The sequence below is a fragment of the Euwallacea fornicatus genome, chromosome 7, assembly GCF_040115645.1.
Source record: "Euwallacea fornicatus isolate EFF26 chromosome 7, ASM4011564v1, whole genome shotgun sequence".
Classification (NCBI taxonomy): domain Eukaryota; kingdom Metazoa; phylum Arthropoda; class Insecta; order Coleoptera; family Curculionidae; genus Euwallacea; species Euwallacea fornicatus.
Genome location: NC_089547.1, coordinates 4,395,927 through 4,416,338, shown reverse-complemented (window position 1 = coordinate 4,416,338; position 20,412 = coordinate 4,395,927). Strand labels below are relative to the sequence as shown.

The 20,412-nt window shown below is 41.6% G+C and overlaps 2 protein-coding genes across 9 annotated transcripts; both read left to right on the top strand.

Moving 5' to 3' along the window:
- The first annotated feature begins 77 nt into the window (after positions 1-77).
- On the top strand, positions 78-14,657 carry unc-104 (kinesin family member unc-104). 8 transcript variants are annotated; one of them, XM_066284063.1, is made up of 28 exons: positions 78-185; positions 3,364-3,483; positions 3,542-3,624; positions 3,678-4,180; positions 4,229-4,406; positions 4,539-4,702; positions 4,754-4,893; positions 4,987-5,028; positions 6,044-6,157; positions 6,219-6,847; positions 6,896-7,010; positions 7,503-7,675; positions 7,729-7,907; positions 7,963-8,136; positions 8,888-9,213; positions 9,267-9,522; positions 9,578-9,668; positions 9,728-9,961; positions 10,041-10,157; positions 10,279-10,441; positions 10,499-10,644; positions 10,704-10,893; positions 11,430-11,583; positions 11,637-11,785; positions 11,915-12,178; positions 12,296-12,426; positions 12,483-12,596; positions 12,652-14,657. In XM_066284063.1, exons 2-28 carry the CDS (start codon positions 3,384-3,386, stop codon positions 12,856-12,858), a joined length of 5,136 nt encoding a protein of 1,711 aa, XP_066140160.1. In that variant the 5' UTR covers positions 78-185; positions 3,364-3,383; the 3' UTR covers positions 12,859-14,657. The 8 variants fall into 8 exon arrangements, with proteins under 8 accessions (XP_066140160.1, XP_066140162.1, XP_066140159.1 ...); XM_066284065.1 differs by lacking the exon at positions 78-185 and adding an exon at positions 1,900-2,072 and having other exon boundaries at positions 7,524-7,675; XM_066284062.1 differs by lacking the exon at positions 78-185 and adding an exon at positions 1,900-2,072.
- Positions 14,658-14,952: 295 nt separating this feature from the next.
- Positions 14,953-18,995, top strand: LOC136340205 (pyridoxal-dependent decarboxylase domain-containing protein 1). The gene is made up of 12 exons (XM_066284072.1): positions 14,953-15,296; positions 15,352-15,701; positions 15,777-16,018; positions 16,181-16,410; positions 16,468-16,539; positions 16,738-16,989; positions 17,046-17,117; positions 17,196-17,568; positions 17,680-17,964; positions 18,223-18,438; positions 18,492-18,675; positions 18,737-18,995. Exons 1-12 carry the CDS (start codon positions 15,183-15,185, stop codon positions 18,747-18,749), a joined length of 2,403 nt encoding a protein of 800 aa, XP_066140169.1. The 5' UTR covers positions 14,953-15,182; the 3' UTR covers positions 18,750-18,995.
- Positions 18,996-20,412: the final 1,417 nt, after the last annotated feature.

The window sequence follows — 20,412 nt, the reverse complement described above, 5'->3', positions numbered from 1 at the left end:
TAGTATATTTCTGCATTTTTATAAATCAATATAAAATTTTTAGCTGCGCATATGTGCCGCCTCCGGTCCTGTCATTTTAGGAAAGAATCGGCTGCGCAGGTCCGATCAGTTCTCAAGCAAAATGTCAGTCTCATTGTTTTGGTCAGTGAATTTTTGCTGAATTTGCCGAAATTAAGAGGAAAAAGGTAAGTTCTAGCATCCACCGTGAGAATTATCGTATTAACGGGCAAGCATTGCTTAAAGTTTTCTCTAGACACCGATTTTTAATTCGGAAAATAGGCTTATTTAAGGTGGTTGTCCTGCGCCAGGACCGTACTCGTAAATTGAGATTTTCAAGTATTGCGGAAAATTGTTTAATTGGAACTGAAAAATTTAGGTTCGAAAATAGAGTTTCTCCAAGTTGTTGTTTTGTAGGATTTCTTTTTATGGGTAAGTTGTATTAAAAAGATCGCTACGCATAATATATTTCGCTTTGTAAACAAGACAACCCTCTCAAGGGTAGAAAGGTCAGAGAATAGTTTCATTGATTTTCCCCCGCTTGGGCAAGAAAAGGAATGTTGCTCTGTATGAGTCACTTATGTAGAAGATTTTCTTATTATACGTTTGTTTCTCTTAAAGTTCATACTTTCTGGTATTTTAATGTTTATGTATTATCTTTAATACAGAGTGTTCCATAATGGTATGTCAAAAATTCAGGGCGTAAATTTGTTGATGTAAAAAAAAATCACTTCAACATGCGCCCATTTTCGCTTCTTCTCTGAAATACTGAGCGATATACATATGTATATATTTTTTTACTTTTTTCCTTTTAAGGGCGTTCCGAAATAAAATATTTTAATGAAAATTGAGGGGCGTAAAATAGGCGTAGAAATACCTCTTTTAAGGGGAAAACAAAGTTTTTGATTTCATCGGTGGCGTTCTCATTGATGTGACCCTGAACAATTAAAATGAAAAATATGATACGCCGCTGGTTAAAAAAAAATCCGAATGTTCCATATTTCTGTGAAAAAAAGCTCTCTTGAATATTGTTCGTAACGTTAAACGTTTATAATCTAAAAAATCTAACTTGGGGGCACTTTTCTGACTATCAGGTTCGCTGCAAAAGGAATCTCTAAATGCTCCCTTCTCTCTGATACATATTTTATTCCAATTTGCCCTTCAGCGTAGTTTAAGCTTTAGTTCTGTAAATTTAGTTCGATTCAGAAATTCTGCTGTTTATATCAAAGTTCTGGTTAGTGGAACTACCCCTACGCAATCTTGGAACTGGGCAAATTTCAGTTGGGAATTAAACCTACTTATACTCAAAACCCAGTTGTAAAGGCGAATATTTAATTTACTAGAAGGAAATAGGAGCTTATAGTTCCTAAGGTTTCAGTGGTATAGCTTTTCATCCAGACTAACCACAGACATATCGGTGTCCTTCCTTCGCTTTCGAGGGTGAATTCAGGGAAAACGTTCCAAGCAATTTTATTACGTCAAACGTATACATATCAATTATGTAATGTATTGAGGCGGCAGTAGCTAGATGAAGTAACTACATTAGAAAAAAGGTCTAATAAATTTTTAATTTAATATAGAAGTTATACTAGAGGTCCTTAGATGAAAAAACCCCTCACTGAGTCTCTCCTTTCCCTCTTTTTCGCCACACTGTAGGAAAACTGAACTAACCCCCTTTCCTTAACTCCCGCAGCCAGCTCTCTAGAATCCTGTAAGACTTACTCAAACTCCCTCTCTAAACAAATTTTAATCTTTCCACTTGATACTTGAACCTAAACATTGTTTTATCCAAGCACAATTCATTCTGCCGCCAGTGTATCCTTATTGATTCTCGCGCAAATCTATTGGCTAAGGATGTATTGATTCAATCACATGACCATCCTCCTGCGCACGGGAAAACTGGTCCTGTTAGGTCTTGAAACCCTTCCTGGCTGACACGCCAAAGCAAGAAAATTCCGCATTAATCGGTTGGTTTTTCCGGGCAAAATGGTCTAAAAAGGGTGGAAATCACCCAAGCGAGGGTTCCGGTATTCGTTCGACTGCTTATTAGTGCCCCATTTTAGTTAGGAGTTTCGGTGAGTCCAAGCTTTTTTGCTTATTGGCTTTTTTCGGTCAGACGCCAAAGGTCCATTCCAATGTGGGGCGTTGGGATGTTTCTTGGACGTTTCAGTGACGTCGTGTTTTTTTTTTTTTTAAATAGGTTTCTGCGTCATTTTTAACGGATCTGCGGAGGTTTTAGGGGCCTGTGGGCAGGTGATTAATTATTCAGGTCTCATGGTTACTGTGCATTGGGAATTTTGGTTTTTGGACCGACAAAGTGAGGGAACATGACGCGAAGGGGGAGTTTTGTTGTGAAATTGAGTCAAAGGTCGCTTCCCTTAATGACCCTTACGGCTTCCTCCAATCGACCTGAATTTCCAAGAAGTGCGTTTTCTGAGAATTAAAAGTATCGACGTTATTTTCGCGAATGATATAATATTGCTCGAGCCGCGGTTTCCAGCCTGGATTACACAAAAATGTGAGAAATCCCGGAAATATTGGGGCAGATGCCCTGTCTGAGGTACATAGACATGCTCCGGATCCTTGTGAGATACCGAAAATGATTTTGGAAAGCTCCTGTGATTCACTCCTGTCTCCGGGTATTCCAGCTGACCAATATCCCAGAACAACTCATTGTTTCTCCAAACATTCCCCAAAAGATATTGGTGATTCAGATATATTTTCGGCACCTTGGTTGAAAGGATTGTAGAGCAATGGACGAAAACTGATTCGAATGTAGAAATTTAACATTTTATCGAATATTTGGCCCCAATTCGAGCCGACGTTGCTCACCGAACCAAGAATGGCTGAAAATCGTGCTTTTCCTGCTATCCCTTTCACTGGAAGCCACCGTTTGCGATTCTAGCCTCATGTGGGTGTCGTGTGTTAAATCGTATATCGATTTTGTTCGAAACCCTTGGACCAAATTCATTATTGTCGTAAAGACCTTGTTTACGCTTCCTGCTTCATCCCATTTACGGTATAAACGCAAATGCGTGTGGGCAGCTAAAGCCACTTTCGCAGGTCAGCAGCTAATTACTGTTGGCGCTTCAAGGACATTAAAGAAGAAAGTGATCAACCTTTGAAAGATCCTCTTACTCTTTGACTGGCGTCAAGGGGCATTGCGTGATTCACCCAAGCCCTGAAAAGATTGGATCTGTAATTAGGTGGCGCCACGGCGCCCTCGCGTCTCATCGGCGCCTGTAAATTGACGGTTGCATTGACCCATGCACGCTGATGACGCGTTTAGCGTTCCATGAATGGCCTTAATGATGAATAACTCTTTGCGGTCACGAGGCCCCGAATTAGCACTCTTTTGCTTTTCAGCGTCATAAACATCCGCAAACATGTCTTCGGTGAAGGTGGCGGTCCGGGTGAGACCGTTCAACAACAGGGAAATCACCAGGGAGTGTAAATGTATAATAAAAATGGGCGGCAACACTACCAGTAAGTTTTCTGCTATAGTAGAGAAACCGATAGGTCAAAACGGTTCTTGTTCCCAAAGCCATAGCAAACCCCAAGGCAGAACCTAACAACAAAGAAGCGATCAAAAGCTTCAACTTCGACTACTCCTATTGGTCTCATGATGTAAGGGTGGCCCTCCTAGACCAAGAACAAACACTCAATTGACCGTTTTTCAGCACACAGATCCAGAGTTCTCCTCCCAGCTCCTGGTCTACAAAGATATAGGCGAGGAGATGCTGCAGCACTCCTTCGACGGTTACAACGTGTGCATATTCGCTTACGGCCAGACTGGCGCTGGCAAATCCTACACTATGATGGGCAAGCAGGAGGACGGGCAAGAGGGCATAATCCCCCAAATCTGTAAGGAGCTGTTCAGGAAAATCCGAGACACCAACGAGAACGACATAAAGTTCTCGGTGGAAGTGAGCTACATGGAGATATACTGCGAGCGGGTTAGGGATTTGCTGAACCCGAAGAACAAGGGGAATTTGAAGGTGCGGGAGCACCCTTTGTTGGGGCCGTATGTGGAGGATTTGAGCAAGTTAGCGGTGACCAGTTATGAGGACATTCACGAGCTCATCGATGAGGGAAATAAAGCACGGACAGTGGCCGCTACTAACATGAACGAAACCAGCTCGAGGTCTCACGCAGTCTTTACTATATTTTTCACTCAGCAAAGGTAGTGAAGTGGAAGGTGGCTTTTGGGGTTCTAAGTGGCCGGTTCTAGGTATGATGAAACTACTCAGTTGACTACCGAGAAAGTGTCCAAAATCTCCCTGGTGGACTTGGCAGGGTCGGAAAGAGCCGACTCAACTGGAGCCAAGGGGACACGGTTGAAAGAGGGCGCAAACATCAACAAGAGCCTCACCACCTTGGGGAAAGTCATATCGGCCTTAGCAGAAATCGTAAGTGATTTGGGGTTGTATGTTGTCGCGGGTTTTAATCACTCATTGATTTCTTGCTGCCTTTAGTCGGTAAGTTGTCAGTCATAAAAGACTCGTATTGACGAGTGCATACTTCATTTTAACGTTTTAAAGGCCTCTAAGAACAAAAAGTCGAAGAAGGCGGACTTCATCCCCTACAGAGATTCGGTGCTGACATGGTTGTTGCGCGAAAACTTGGGCGGAAACAGCAAAACTGCCATGATAGCCGCCATCTCTCCTGCTGACATCAACTATGACGAAACCCTGTCCACTTTGAGGTAATTCTTTGGGCCCAAATCTATCGAAGGTTTAAAATATGTCTAAAATAGATACGCAGATCGAGCCAAGCAGATCGTCTGCAAGGCTGTCGTCAACGAGGACGCCAACGCCAAACTCATCAGAGAGCTTAAGGAAGAAATCCAAAAATTGCGCGAATTGCTTAAGCAGGAGGGAATTGAAGTCCATGAAGGTAACTCGTTTGGAATTTTCAATATTTTCCTATTTTCACCGAGCGGTGTGTTATGGGAACTTTATTTTTTTATTAACTCTAAACGCGGCCCAGGTCCCGATGGCAAAATAATTTACGAAAAGAAGGACCAGCCTCGTAAGTACACGACGCTTTTGACAGGCTTTTGGCACCCCCATCGCGTCCGGTCCTGAGTTCATTCACGATTTTGTTTAGTGCAACAATTCGGGCCTGAAGGACGCCGAAACTAAACGTTGATGTCTTTGTTCTAAATGTTTATTTCTGTTTGTGTGACGAAGTGCGTTTTCGTAATTAACAACATGCGACCGACGAAAGGCTTTGGGCAAAATTACTGCTTTTGTCGACTTTATGCTCTGGGGTTGCCAGAATTTACAACGGAACGGAAATCCCCATTCATTGTCCCGTTCATTTGTCGCACCCTGTGGACCACACAGGTTTTCCGGCAATTTTTGATTTTCCTTCATATCTCAAAAACTAAAAGCCACGCTGCAGTTCACGCGTTAAACGGCTGCGAAACTGCAATTCTGTCCAAATTTAACCGATACCTTAACTCTAACCGTTCCGAAGATAACATATGGGTTTAGAGGCACGCTGTGTGGAGTAGTACTTAGGCGACAAGGCCATCAGTCAAGCACTCAATCCCTTCGAAAGACTAATTCTTTGAAGGAAACTCTAAAAGAAGTCAACGCAGCAAACCATTCCATTAGAATTGGCCCCATTATTTGTACGGAAGGCCGCCATGTATTAGTGGCCCTATGATCTTATGTTGCTTCCAGAAACGAACCACGCGCAAGCGCAATCGGCGCATGTAAGACTTAAAACGGCAGGGTAGCGACGTCATTTGCTAAAATTTGGTCGCCATGAATTAGTGTTGCATTTGCGAAGAAAGGGACACAAAGCCGTAAAAAAAGCTACGTCCACTTTTAGGGGGTTGTTGAGGGTGGTCATCGGCGAATTCGCTGCAAAACACTTGAACTTCTGGCAACCTCGGATCGAAACCCGATTGGCCATGAATATAATTTCTAAATTCCAGCTTGTTGACGCTTGTGAATGACCATTAACTTTTCAGTTTTCACACTGGAGACAACCACACTTTGCCCTCTCTAATACATTTCGTTTTCTGCATTCGCAGGTATGGACATGGTGGAACGCAACAACAAGGAAAACGAGAAGCGGGCCCGAACGCAGTCGACAACGGCGGAGGAGGCAGTGGACCAACTTCAAGCCAGCGAAAAGCTCATTGCAGGTGAGTTTCCTGTCGTCCGACCCATAAACCAACTCAACATCACCTGATCCATTCCTCTCAGAACTGAACGAAACTTGGGAAGAAAAGCTAAAAAAAACCGAAGCTATCCGCATCGAAAGAGAAGCGGTCTTCGCAGAAATGGGCGTGGCTATAAAGGACGGCAACACTGTGGGGATCTTCTCCCCGAAACGCACTCCGCACTTGGTAAACTTGAACGAGGACCCCTACATGTCGGAATGCCTCATCTACTACATCAAAGACGGGGTGACACGTATCGGGTCCGCGGAAGCCAACTGTCCTCAAGACGTCCAGCTGTCCGGGTCGCACATCAAACCCGAGCACTGCATTTTCGAAAACAAAGAGAGGAAGATCACTCTGATTCCCCTGAATGGGGCCCTGATGTATGTCAATGGCAGGGAAGTCACAGAGCCAATAGTGCTGAAAACAGGCTCCAGGGTGATTCTGGGTAAGAATCACGTATTCCGATTCACACATCCCGACGAAGTGAGAGAGATGCGCGAGAAGAACACTCCCGCAGAGACTGTGGACTGGAATTTTGCGCAGAATGAGCTTTTGGAGAAGCAGGGCGTCGATTTGAAGGCGGAAATGCAGAAGAAGCTGGTTACCCTGGAGGAGCAGTACCGTAAGGAGAAAGAGGCGGCGGATCAGGCCTTTGATGAGCAGAGAAAGGCAAGTCGCGAACTTCTCATAGACGGATGTAATGAAATTTATTTGCAGAGCTACGAAGCGAGAATTGACGCTCTGCAGAAACAGGTGGAGGAGCAAATAATGACTATGTCCACCTACAGTTCTTACACTCCAGAGGACTTCAGCAATGACAATGACATATTCGGTAAGTAGATGTTAGCTGGGATGGCTTCGCTCTCCAGTAGTTATTTTGCCAATAGTTTTGAGGTTGCGACTCAATTATGGCTATTAGATAAAGCATTATCTGCCTAGATATTATAGAGAGCTTAAGTGATTTCTATATAGAAGTTTTTTTAATGTTGAAAGTTTTCAAAATGGTTCCCCAAAAACATATTTTTGAGTGTCCCGAACGTACTTCCTGAATCTCCCTCGTATCTCAGCTCTGATTGGCCGTCACATTGAATTGACGTCAGCGGGATGCTGAATTGTCGTAACAGTGGGTGAAAGTAGATATTTTGGAGGACAATATTCAGTATTATGTCAAGCGTGTGAAGATTCTCGTTCGGACTTTGTACTTTTGGCCAAATACTAATAGGAATGAAATATACGTGTAATTCTGATTAAATTTTATATGGGATTAGTGCTGCATGTCTGGCTTTAGTTTCGCTTAAATACAGAATGGCACCGGCTTTTTCAGTGAACCCTCTGTTTGATGCAGAGTGCAACTGGACTGAGAAGGAATTCGAACTGGCGGCCACTGCTTGGCGCAAGTGGAAACATCACCAATTCACCTCACTCCGAGACGATTTATGGGGCAACGCCATTTTCCTCAAAGAAGCCAACGCCATCAGCGTGGAACTCAAGAAGAAGGTTGCATAAACATCATCTTATTTCTCCGCTGAAACACAATTTCACGGTTTCAGGTGCAATTTCAATTCACACTTCTCACAGACACATTGTACTCGCCTCTGCCCCCGGATTTGAGGCCGGTGATCGACTATGACCACGAAGACGAGGCCGCAGTGTCCAGGACTATTGTCGCAGTCGAAGTGCAGGATCTTAAGAACGGAGCCACGCATTACTGGTCTTTGGATAAATTGCGGTAAGTCAAACATCACTCCGAAGTCACGCACAAATTTCACGATTTTCCTTCACAGTCAAAAGTTAAAAATAATGAAAGTGTGTTGTGACTGTTATGAGGAGCAGGTTTGCAGTCTTAGTGACGTGGACAGCAGTCCTGAAGCGGACTTTGATGCACCTTTTTATAAGTGTCTCACTCACTGTCCATCAACAGCGTCACGCTTGTCTTTGGCCAACTTACTTCCGATGAGGTTGGTGCCACTGCTTTACAAAATGTATACAAGGTGTCCCAAATCCAACTCTCTAGAAGGACATTTTTCAAACGTTTAGTGAAACTTGGTCGGTTGAACGAATTATCAATTGTGCTCGTTTTATTCAAATTTTCGATAAAATGTCCGCTCACAAATGTCGAACGGGGCGTCCAAAAGCAAATGATTCGTTGAACTTTCACCCGCCATTTCGCGTTGATTTGCAAAATGATTATCTGAATTTGTTTCCTATTGTGACCACCACTTCCTATAATGGTTTTTAACAGATCCTGTATCTATAAGCGTTCCCAAGATGTTGATAGATGAATTTGAGACATCCCGTCTAGTGCGTTCTAAATTGGTGATGGTTTTAACGGGAACTTGGAAGCTATTAGGGGGAAAGTGTGTAATGTTTTTTTACGAGACATGGGAGACTTCGAGTCGTTGTGGTTTTCGGGAATTTCTTATAAAACTGCAAATAAACTTTCCCTATTTTATCATATTTCCCTATTTCATAGTTTGGAAGCTTCCGATACATCCATCTCCACTTCAGGTCTCACTGTATACATAACATCGGCCTTTCCAGCACCAAAGCATTGTATTATACACCAACGTGTTTTGCGGCATTTTTGGATTTTTGAGCCCATTTGTTGTACTTCCATTTTTTGAGAGAGGTGTCAATATGGTAAATCTTGGAAATCACCTCATGGAACGGTTCAGGATTCAAAAATTCATCCTCCGTTCGCCATTTCAGTCAACGATTGGAACTAATGCGCGAAATGTACCACAACGAGGCAGAAATGTCTCCGACCTCCCCCGATTATAACGTGGAATCCCTCACCGGAGGAGATCCATTCTACGACCGATTCCCATGGTTCCGAATGGTAGGCCGAGGTTTCGTCTACCTCAGCAACCTCCTCTACCCAGTTACCCTCATCCATAAAGTGGCGATTGTGAGCGAAAAGGGAGACGTCAGGGGTTACTTGAGGGTGGCGGTGCAAGCTGTCATCGATGAAGATAATTCGGATCAGGTGGGAGTGAGGCAGAGTGCCCGGATTGCTTTCGAGTCTACTCCCAAAGGTTTGGCGGTTTTTGATAGATTAATTATTAAGTGAAGAGAATTACTTTTGTAGCGGTCATTGATCGCAACATCCACAATATGGAGGACAGAATAATTGAGGGACACAACAACATTGATCCGATTAAGTTGGAAGAGTTGATTGAGTGCGATGCCGATTCAGGGAGAGGGGATAGTTCAGTTTCTTCTGACGTGAAAGAGGAGGAGGTCCCCGAGCATATTATGCTGGGGAAGGAGTTCACTTTTAGGGTTACAGTGTTACAAGCAGTGGGCATTTCTACTGAGTACGCGGATGTTTTTTGTCAGTTCAAGTGAGTGTCACTTTGTTGAAATAATCTGGAGGTTTCTAGTGAATATTTCTTGCAGTTTTCTTCATAGACACGATGAGGCATTTTCAACAGAACCAGTGAAAAACACTGGCAAAGGCACCCCTCTTGGATTCTACCACGTTCAAAATGTGAATAAGCCATCACCTCTATTGTGTGATCATAAAAGAGCGTTTTTTTTTCCTTATAGATTACAGTCACATGCACTAAATCTTTCCTCGAATACATCAGAACCCAGCCGATAGTATTCGAAGTGTTTGGCCATTATCAGCAACATCCCCTGCACAAAGACGCCAAACTGGAGGGCAGTTTAAGACAACCTCCTCGCAGAATGCTGCCCCCCTCTATACCTATCTCACAGCCTGTACGATCAAGCAAATTTGGAGCTTTACCTAGTCCCTGCACAGCGCACATTCACGCCAAGGTAAAATCGATTTCTGTTCAACGTGCTAAAGCTTCAATTCTGTACAGTTCCATTTTGTTCAATTGCTCGCTTTATATAGGTGGATGTGCTGGTTTGGTTTGAAATCTGTGAATTGGCTCCTAACGGAGAGTACGTGCCTGTAGTAGTCGAGCACAGCGATGATTTGCCATGCAGAGGGCTGTTTTTGCTTCATCAGGTAAGAGACTCGAGGCAAACTGCTAGACTAATTAATTTCCACTTCAAAAATTCGACTTTTCATTCACATAACTACTCACATTTTTCATCCTCATGATCTCACTTATTTTTCTGTGCCTCAGGGCATTCAACGCCGAATTCGCATTACCATAGTGCACGATCAGGCCTCCGAAATTAAATGGAGAGATGTGCGAGAATTGGTCGTAGGGCGTATAAGAAATTCCCCGGAATCTGAAGAAGACGAAGACACCGACAACTCTGTTCTCTCTTTAGGTTTATTCCCAGGTAAACTACCCCATTCATCATCTCCAAAGATCCATAGCAAATCGTTCAAAATTTCAGGGGAATACTTGGAGATTTCAGGAGATGATCGAGTGATGTTTAGGTTCGAGGCCGCTTGGGACAGTTCCCTGCACAATTCTCCCCTTTTGAATAGGGTGACGTCACCGGGCGAGCAAATATTCATGACCATCTCTGCCTATTTGGAAGTAAGAAATTTCCATTCATAGAAATGCGGGCATTCAGTGAAATTTCAATGTTTTTCTAGTTGGAAAATTGCGGCCGGCCTGCGATAATAACCAAAGACTTGAGTATGGTGATATATGGAAGAGACGCTCGCACTGGTCCTAGATCATTGAAACACCTATTTTCGGGCACTTATAGGAATGCTGAAGCTAACAGGCTCTCTGGGGTGTATGAATTGCTGTTAAGACGCGCCAGCGAAGCAGGTAGTCCAGGTAGTTTCCCCTTAGCTTTGTTCCTATCCTATCCGTTTGCACGAGTCTTTTTCAGCCACTTTCCTCCTTCTATTGATAGATTTAGCGGCACTTAGCTTTCTAATGTTGGCGTAATTTTTTTGCAATTTAAAATTTTTGTTAATATAAACATGCAGTAAAGCTTTTCGACTGGATTTAAGGAATTATGAGAAAATGGCAACGCCGCGACATTCTTTGATTTTTTCAAACTACCTTACCCAATATAGCTTGAATTTCATGGTCGAGAATGAAGCTGTGCGGCCACATTTCTCTTTTTACAGATTTGAGTGTTCTTCAATTTAAAGTGTTAGTTAATGCGTTATGTGATGCTTAAAAAGCAAAATTTAGTTAGTTTGCATCAGTAACGCAAATACGCCTATTGAAAAATGGGAATTTGTTCCGATTTTCAGGGGGGTTAACCCCCTCGTTGTGCTGAGTTAATGGAAGTATTCGTGTCAAGCTTCACTTCAGAATTATCACTTGGGGTAAATCTCTTAGTCTAAATAATATTTTTTCAGGTGTTCAAAGACGTCAAAGACGCGTCCTAGACACCAGCTCCACCTACGTGCGAGGAGAGGAAAACCTTCACGGCTGGCGCCCACGTGGAGACTCTCTGATATTCGACCATCAGTGGGAATTGGAGAAGCTCACCCGATTGGAGGAAGTAGAGAGGTTAGAGCCAGCCTTCATCCAATAGAAACCGGTTTATATATGTTTAATTTCAGAGTGCGCCACACGCTGTTGTTGCGAGAGAGATTGGGCCTGGATCGGTACCACAACCATAAAAACAAGTTCCAGCTGGAATACACCACCAAGAGCGAGAAGGAGGTATGCAATATGGTGGCCAAGAACAATCTGAATCAGTCCTACCAAGGTGAGTAGCTATGCCATTCTGTCCCGGGTTGCCACTGACCCTGGAATGTTTTAGCAACAAATTTTGAACCGCGTCGCAGCTGCAGCTTTCCCTTTTGGGCTTAAAGCTCTAAATAATTTTGATTTTCAGTCAACAACGACGCGACCTACGAATACTGTGAGCGTGAGAATCAGCTGCTCAATAAATGCGTTCGCTTGATCCAAGGCAAACCTCGAGATAACAAAGATTTGAAGAACAATGAAGTTACCAGTCCCACTGACGAAATCACCGACATGAGCACCAGCATGGTGTCCAGCGTCATGACGAATAGTTCCATTGAGCTCTGTTCTCCCGAAAGGACGCCCCTGATTGGTGAATGCGCGCCTTTCCCGTCAATGCCGGCTTCCCCTCCAGGTAAGAAATTAATTCAATCTCCATTTAATTATAGAGAAAAATTTGCAGTTAAATTACATAAGTCAGCAATTGCTGGGAGTTAATCGTTTATTTTTTACATACGAGTTCTTTTAACAGGACCTAGAGATCCAGAGTTGGTACTCTACGTGCCTGACATGGAGGAAATCAGAATTTCTCCAGTGGTGGCGCGTAAAGGTTATCTCAACGTCTTGGAGCACAAAACTCACGGATGGAAGAAGCGATGGGTGGTACGTAGATTTTGCAGTGTTTTAGGATTTTTTTATAGTAACGAGATCACTTACAGGCGGTGCGCAGACCGTACGTTTTCATCTTCCGCGACGAAAAAGACCCGGTAGAACGTGCCCTGATTAACTTAGCCACAGCTCAAGTAGAGTACTCAGAAGACCAGCTGGCCATGGTAAGATCTCCAATTCCACAATCCACCTGAACACTAACCGTTTTGCTCCATATAGGTGCGAGTTCCCAACACCTTCAGTGTGGTGAGTAAACATCGGGGCTATCTCTTGCAGACCTTACACGAAAAAGAGGTTCACGATTGGTTGTACGCTATTAATCCTTTGTTGGCCGGACAAATACGCTCGAAATCGGCAAGGAGACAACCCCCAAACAAAGAAAAAGAGGTAAACTCTGACACAACTGTGACTGTAATGGCGAAATGAGACATGATCAATATGGAATCCGTGCTTGTTTATTGAGAACGCTTGTATAGGCCTGATTTCGTTTAGTTTTGTTATTGCCTTTCTTGATTTTGTTGTTATCGCTCATGGATTCCATAAACAGCCCTACTTGACACACGGGATATACAGGGTTTTATAAGAATTGGCCGTAATTCGGGTTGAACCCTGTACGTAATTATTCTAGTCATTCTTAAAGCTTGTAGCGCAGTCATTCCGCGTGGAGAACTTCCCTGAAATCTGGGCCTTGATCGGTAAGCATTGTTTGTACAGATACGTTAATATAAAAAAGGGTTTTTGGGCGAGGTTCTCGCGCCTAACGAAATCTCTCTTGCTTTAAACCTTTGTGATCTTATTTATATAGCTATAATTTATTTATTGTATATTTCGATTCATATTCTATAGTAGTTTTAAATTAGGTATATGATGGTAATAATTAAAGAAGTACCGTTTATGATTTCTTAAAACAATCTCGGTGTCGTTGAGAATTACTTATTAGGTCATGCTGAAGCTTTCTCTAATAGAAGTTTTAATGTTAAGGTTTAAAGACTATTATATGTACTGACATTAAAAATAACGATGTAATCCTACGCAGCAGCAGCAGTCGACTCGAATAAAGCATCTTGCCCTTTTACCCTCAGAAATAGTCTTTGTGTCTGCTGGGATTTTGTTCATGCTCGAGATTCTAGTGAAGGCGGCTACAGAGATTCGACAGGTTCGTGCAGACTGAACAGTTAAACTGAAGGCCGCTAATCGCATAGATTATCTAGCCTACGCCTTCAAACTGAAATGGTATTAAGACGTCGGGCAACGCGTGTTTCTACTCATTCACTCCATCAAACATGTGGCAGCCCTGTCAGATCGGCTGTAGCCGCCTGCTCTTAAATTCGATAGTTCTCTATGAACACTAGCCGTTTCCAGCAAGAATTTGGAAATAAGTCTAAAACTAAGTTATCTTTCGTGCTTTCATAACGTACTGATCTTGACCCATTGGTGGCCGTATGTCCAAAAAGGGGGGGTTGGGAATGACGAAGTTGATGCTACTTGTTAGCGTAAAATTCTGTGTGTGTGAAAATTAAGTGCGCCTTCAAAATTACTCGGTTGTATTGTAAAATTAGGTACACTGTAATGTCAGGCTCCGGTAGGAAAGCGATATCCACACACGATCGCGCACGGACGAGCTAGCTAATGTTGCTGATCACTATGTTTTGAAAGTACTGTAGTCATCATTATGACAAAAATTCTTGTTTCTGAACTTTAAGTTTGCTTAAAAGCTGCATTAAAAATGAATCCATTGTCGAATCAAGAACAAAATCGCGGCAAGATGTTTATACACTGCACTCGCACCAATTTTTGACGATTTTTGTGGTATTTCTATCATTAAAAATTCCAATTGAGTTCTAGTTATTTTGGTTCTATTTGTTACAAAAGATTTTTTTAACGGTTCTTCTTTTAGAGGAAATTGAGGTTTATTGTATTTGTTAAAGGCCACGAAATTCTTTCTGATTGTGATATAGATTTGAGCGGATCGGTATTGCCACACCTAAAAGAAGAACCCCCAAGTCGTTCTCTGGAAACTCAGTCTTTTTTCACACTTTCTCGTGCTACGCCCTAAATTTAAGAGCTATAAATGTATAAAACCATCGTATTAAGATCATGATGTAGGAAAATTGTTTAGGAAATTTACTATTTACATTATTTATTTTTTAGTGGCAGATTCTGCGCTAATTTACTGTATAATTGTATAAGTAATAATATGAAAATAAACCCTAATAAATTCGAAATGTAGACTTATTTTAAAAACTAAAATGAGACTATCATTAATCATATCAGGTTGAATTGCAAAATAGGGATTCTCAACCACTGCAAGGCGCACGTGCCCTCTGGTGACTCATCATTCCTCTATCTAAAATATACAGAAAAAATTTTGACAGGTGGGGGTTGTGGGTATTTATTTGGCTATTTTTGAACAGCGAGTTGAAAGTCAAAAACAGACAAAAACGGACAGTTAAATAATCTGTAATTAAAAAATTAAAACCCGTATGCACATCTCTATTAATCGGTTTCCCAACAATGTTCTCACCACTTCGATTACACTGACACGCGCTCGATTCGCTAACTTCACGACAGTTTACGTGGAAATATTTGAAAAACATTTTCCACGTCGAGGCGTGCGCAGAACTATTGCCGGAATTTTTGTGTATTGTTTTCGAATTTTCACGAATTTACAAATCATCAAAAAAATTTGCCACGATGGCTTGTAAATTGTAAGGATTAATGAAGGATTTCCGCCGTCACAAGTCATCACCATGGAGTCGTCTTTCCCTCAATCCGCCAGTACATCAAAACTACCAGAAGTAGTTGAGCAGAGAAATGGCACTACCCAGGAAAATACGCTCTCAAATAAGGAAGCTAAACACGCTGTAAGTGCAACAACAATTCATTGAAAAACATCCGCTAGACTTAACCAATTTGCAGCCTCAAGTGGGAGAAATTGCAATTGAAGCCTCAGAAATAGTAAGCCGATTGGGGCAGGCAGTCGAGACGAAGTCTACCCCTATAGAGACTATTCGAAAGTCCAGTAGTACGGTATTCCTAGGTCTAGAGAAGAAGCATAGAAATGAGATAATTCATACTATACAAGAGCTCATTAGCACAGATGAAGATGGGGAACCCGTGACTGCGTTATCACTTGATTCTGTTACAAAACTTGTCATGATTTCCCATAGTTTAGCCGCATACTGCGGTAGTTTGGATCGAAGTGTTTTGCAGAAACTAAGCCTTAGATTCACCACTGATACTTCTAGGTGGATCTGTCAAATGTTTGGGTAGGTTAAGATGAAGATCTTATGCTGATTACTAAGTACCAAATAGAAGATTTTATGAACCCATTTCTTTATCAGTTTTTTAGATGCTTCCACTTTCTACCATGAAGATAACTTGGAAGGGCTAGTGCGCATAGCCCGAATGGTATTACATTACAAGTATCCAAGGTACTTGGAAGATGGGGCTTTGGCATTTGCCTCTGCATTGCCTTTGATTTACAGTAGTGTTTCTAGTCCATTAGGAATTGTTCAGTATCTATGTAGGCAACTAGGGCTTCCTTTAGCTTGTGTCCGGCCTGTGCCTGTTAATTCACATTTTGGTAAGTCCAATTAACTTCATAATGGGGTTAATAAAAGCCTTGATTATCAATGGACAACTGGCTCCCTGCCTAGAGCAAACGAGATCAGAATTAATAGAAAATACATTGGTGACGAAGGGTCAATGCCTCTCATCAGTTGGAAAATATTTAAAAAATTTCCAGGTTCCCAGTATACCATGGATGTTTCCGCGTTACAAAAAATGTTAACCGACGACGGTGTTACGGGTAAAGTGCCGCTCATTGTGATCGCCGATGCCGGAACGCCTGTGACTGGTCATGTGGACAATATTATACGAATTAAAGAGCTCTGCAAGACCCACAATTGCTGGTTGCATATACGTGGGCATACTTTAGCCGCCCTCACTTTACCAAATCACAGCAGAAGCAATAATGTATGTATTTTTTATTATTTTTTTCATTTGTGTTCAATTTTATTTTTTACTTTTCAGGTTGCACCGGTGGCTGACAGCTTTACTTTAACTTTTGGGAACTGGTTAGGGATTTCGGGACTGCCCAATGTCGTATCCTTTTTACTACCTCTAAATAAAAAAATTTAAAGAAAACATGATACTTTACCACTGTATATATAGAACCCTGTAAAATAGTACGTTTCTGACCATGGGTCTATTAAGATTTTTTTATCATTTTGCAGAGTACCATCACTCCCTGAAATATCTCCATGATGATATGTTATATCCTTTCTTAACAAATTTGTTCAGACATTGTATAAACAGTGGGATCAATCAAGCCTAAGTAAAAGCAAGCAAGTTGGGGCATCAAGGGAAAGCACTTTGCCCCTTTTAGCCGGACTTAACACTGATCATCAGAGTAGAAGAATTTTGACGTTGCCGCTTTGGGCTTCACTGCAGTGTTTAGGCAAGGAAGGTGTATTGTCGAGGATACGGGAGAATTTCCTTGCTAGCGAAAGGCTATATGCAGCTTTGGATGTTTTTAGGCATGTAAGAATGTTGGTGAGTAGTATAAATTATTGTTTTGAAGGTTTTAGCAATAGTGTTTTTTTGTGTAGAGCCCAAAACCCGGAGGTGAAAGTGGAGCCTATACTATTACTGAGCTAATTTCTAAGCCAGCAAGCATATCTGTGAGTAAAAATCCTTTGAAATTCCGGTACATTTCTAATTAAAATAATGTTTTTTTTTTCTCTTTTTCGACACATTAGATGCTCTTGGAGTCAACAGCATGTTGCGTCGTCTTCCAATTCATTCCCGACTTGGCCGAAAATGAAATCTTAACCAAAGTGCCCCCTTACTACAATAAATTAAACTCCTGGCTGGGTCAGGTGCTTCAATTAGAGGCCTCTCAGATTCCCATCGACATTTGCGAACTGGAAGACATAGGGGTAGTGTTGCGGTTTTGTCCATTTGAAAATGTAATTGGTAAACAGCCGGGTTTGGAAGAATTCAAGGCCTTTATTCGTTCTCTGGAGCAGCAGCTGGTGATATTGAGGGCTACGATACATCACCAGCAAACATTTAAGAAGACAGTGGAATCATCGCCAGTGTTGATGTTGGTTGAGTTGCCAGAATGGGCTGGTAAGTTCAGTGTTTACGATTAAATTCCGCATGCTAATGAACGATTGCCACGTTTTATCATATTTCTCTCAGTGTTCATTTAAAAACACGTAACATGGTCTTTTTTCTTAGGAATGGGCGGAGTTCGTTATTGTCCCGAAGGCTGGGAAGACCTCCTTAACGATCAAATAAAAGAGGAATTGAATAACCTGAATATAGCTTTAGTGGACGCTTTGCGATCTACCGATTCTGCATTTTCATTAGGAGAAGGTCCTGACGGTATGATGTGCGTGAGATTCGGGATGCTGACGCCTCAATCTGACGTTGAGGAATTGCTAAGTCTTATTGTGCGAGTGGGACAGTCGGTGGAGGAAAACTCGAGAGTACTGGATTCCATGAGCGAAATTGTCAAAAAAGGTATGACCTCTAGTCATGTTGTTGTAAGTTGTGTCAAAACACTTGGACCTTCGTATACAAGGAGTGGTAATTCTAAATTATAGACATACTTCGCATGTCTGTAATGCTTCTTCCTGAATTAATTTGAACAGTAAAATATTTACTGACAAATCGCTAACGGTTTAATCAAGATCACGTATATCAAAATTAATCTAAATTTCAACTAAAACTTGACATATTACCATTCGTAACTTCTCAATTATAATAATTATTCGACAGGTATTGAAACAGCCACCAAAGACCTGCAAAAAGAGAACGAGGACCGTTTATGGCAAGAAGGAATCATCAGACACGTGCCCATCGTGGGCAACATCGTCAATTGGTGGTCGCCCAAGATTAAGGAGGCAGGTGTTAGTGGACGCAGCCTGAATTTAACCCAGGGCATCGTGGAGTCTACTGAAAACATCTATAAATACCATATGCAAGTCCCAACAGGTGCGTTTTTAAATGTTTGCAGGTTTTACGATTATTATTATTGATTTTTTTAGGTTCCACCCCTCCAGCAGGGAGCAAAAATCCTCCAACCCCCCAAATTCAGACCTCGGTGAGCGCGAATCACTCCAGGTCGAACAGTCACGCGTCCGCCTCTAGTCAAGGGGCTCGACTGGATCATAGTGATCCTAAAGAAGCTATAGTGAAAAATCAGACTGACGATGTGAAAGTATTGGCACCGTAAAATATTCTTATAAATAATAATTATTAAGTTTTATCACGTTTTTTTTTAATTTTCCAGATGCTCTACTTAATAGCGCTGCAGTTTGCACGCGCAGGTTTAAGAGTTTTTCAGGTGATTAACTGACGAATGTGATAAATTTTAATGCTTCTTTAAGATGCTAATTTTGAATTTTTTGGGCAGTATTAACGCGGCATTCGACTTCGACGGTGCATACGGCAGTGTTCAGTTATTATCCTTATTTGTTTAGATGTTGTATAAATTGTTATTGTTTTTGAATAAAAATAAGAATATTATATAATATAGAAGATGCTCTTTACGTTTGTTGTTTTTGTTACAATCCGGCAGCGACAAAAACCTATAAAAGTTCCATTAATATTTACATTTCAACAACTTCGAGTTGAAAATCTTTTAAAAGTCGATCGATCTAAAATTAAACACTTACGGTTTTTTTGATCGAATGGCGAATAGAAGTCTGTGACAGAGTTGCACTTTGGACTTATTGTTCGTACGAAAGTTCATGTTCACGACGATAAAATTTCTCAATTTTTAGATTTATCATCAAACTGATGTATCAAATTCAGCCACTGTCATTATCGCTTATTTACGGATACAGGGGCAAAACAATTAGTATACACGGCGTTTGCCGATTGCTAATAAGATGAAACGGTATATAGCTCGTTATTTCTGTAAGGTTTCTGGAACTGGGGATCTTGAAAAATCATTTGAATATCATATTCCATTTATGTTAATGTTCTGATGCATTTTGAAGAGTTTTAATACACGAATCTGGAATTTAGGCGCTGCTAAGAAGAAAAGGTGCAGATCTTTATATTAAAAAATTTATTAATTCGGAAAACAACCTCACGAATAAATCTGTCCGGTGAGATGGACGAGCAGGCGAACTCGCCAGTTGCTCGCGCACAGGATTAAATTTTCTTATCAAGTACGCGTCGTGTCGTCCAAAACAGTGGGAATATCAGATCAGTCATGTGTACGACGCTTTAGGTTGAGCGCGTTTTGCGTTGGCTTTTGGTCCGTTTCGCCGGCGCGAAGATCGGGAATTTTTAGCGGAAATTTTTAACGCAAATTCATCAGTTTGTGGGTTTTAGAAAATTTTAAGCCAACAAAATCACGAAAAAGTTTGTGTTTGGTTAGCTACTTACTTTAGTTTGGTTTTGTTCGCGTATCTTTGCGAGGCACTGGCAGGATGGTTAAAAAAGAGGTGAGAGGTAGATGAATAATTTTTGGCTAAGTACAGTGACCATGAAACTCATAACATTCTTCATTGTCATGAGGCTGTTTGCTGATGAAAACAAATTGGCACGATTTGTCCTGCAATTGATGCTGCACGATTGTTTCTGTTATTGCATATTACGCATTATTCTAGCATTAATCATTTGAAATTTGTTGTGGAATGGAAATTATCGATAATCATAAGCTTAATTACTCATTTCACTTGAGAAAATGTGCCACCTCATAGTTCCAGCTATCGCATCAACTGCAAGTTGGGGGAGATGAATAAATGATAAAACTTTCTTGAAGAAGGAACGTTTCGCTCCCACGATACACGAGATGCAGTGAAGTGGCCAAAGAACAACTTATCCCATCATTTAATTTTTCGCTCACATAAGAAGAGAGGAACAATCTTTTTCCTCACTGAACTCCTGTGTAAATAATCGTAGTTCCTGTTCTTGCCAATGCAGTCGGTAAAAATGTGAAAAATGACGTTATAC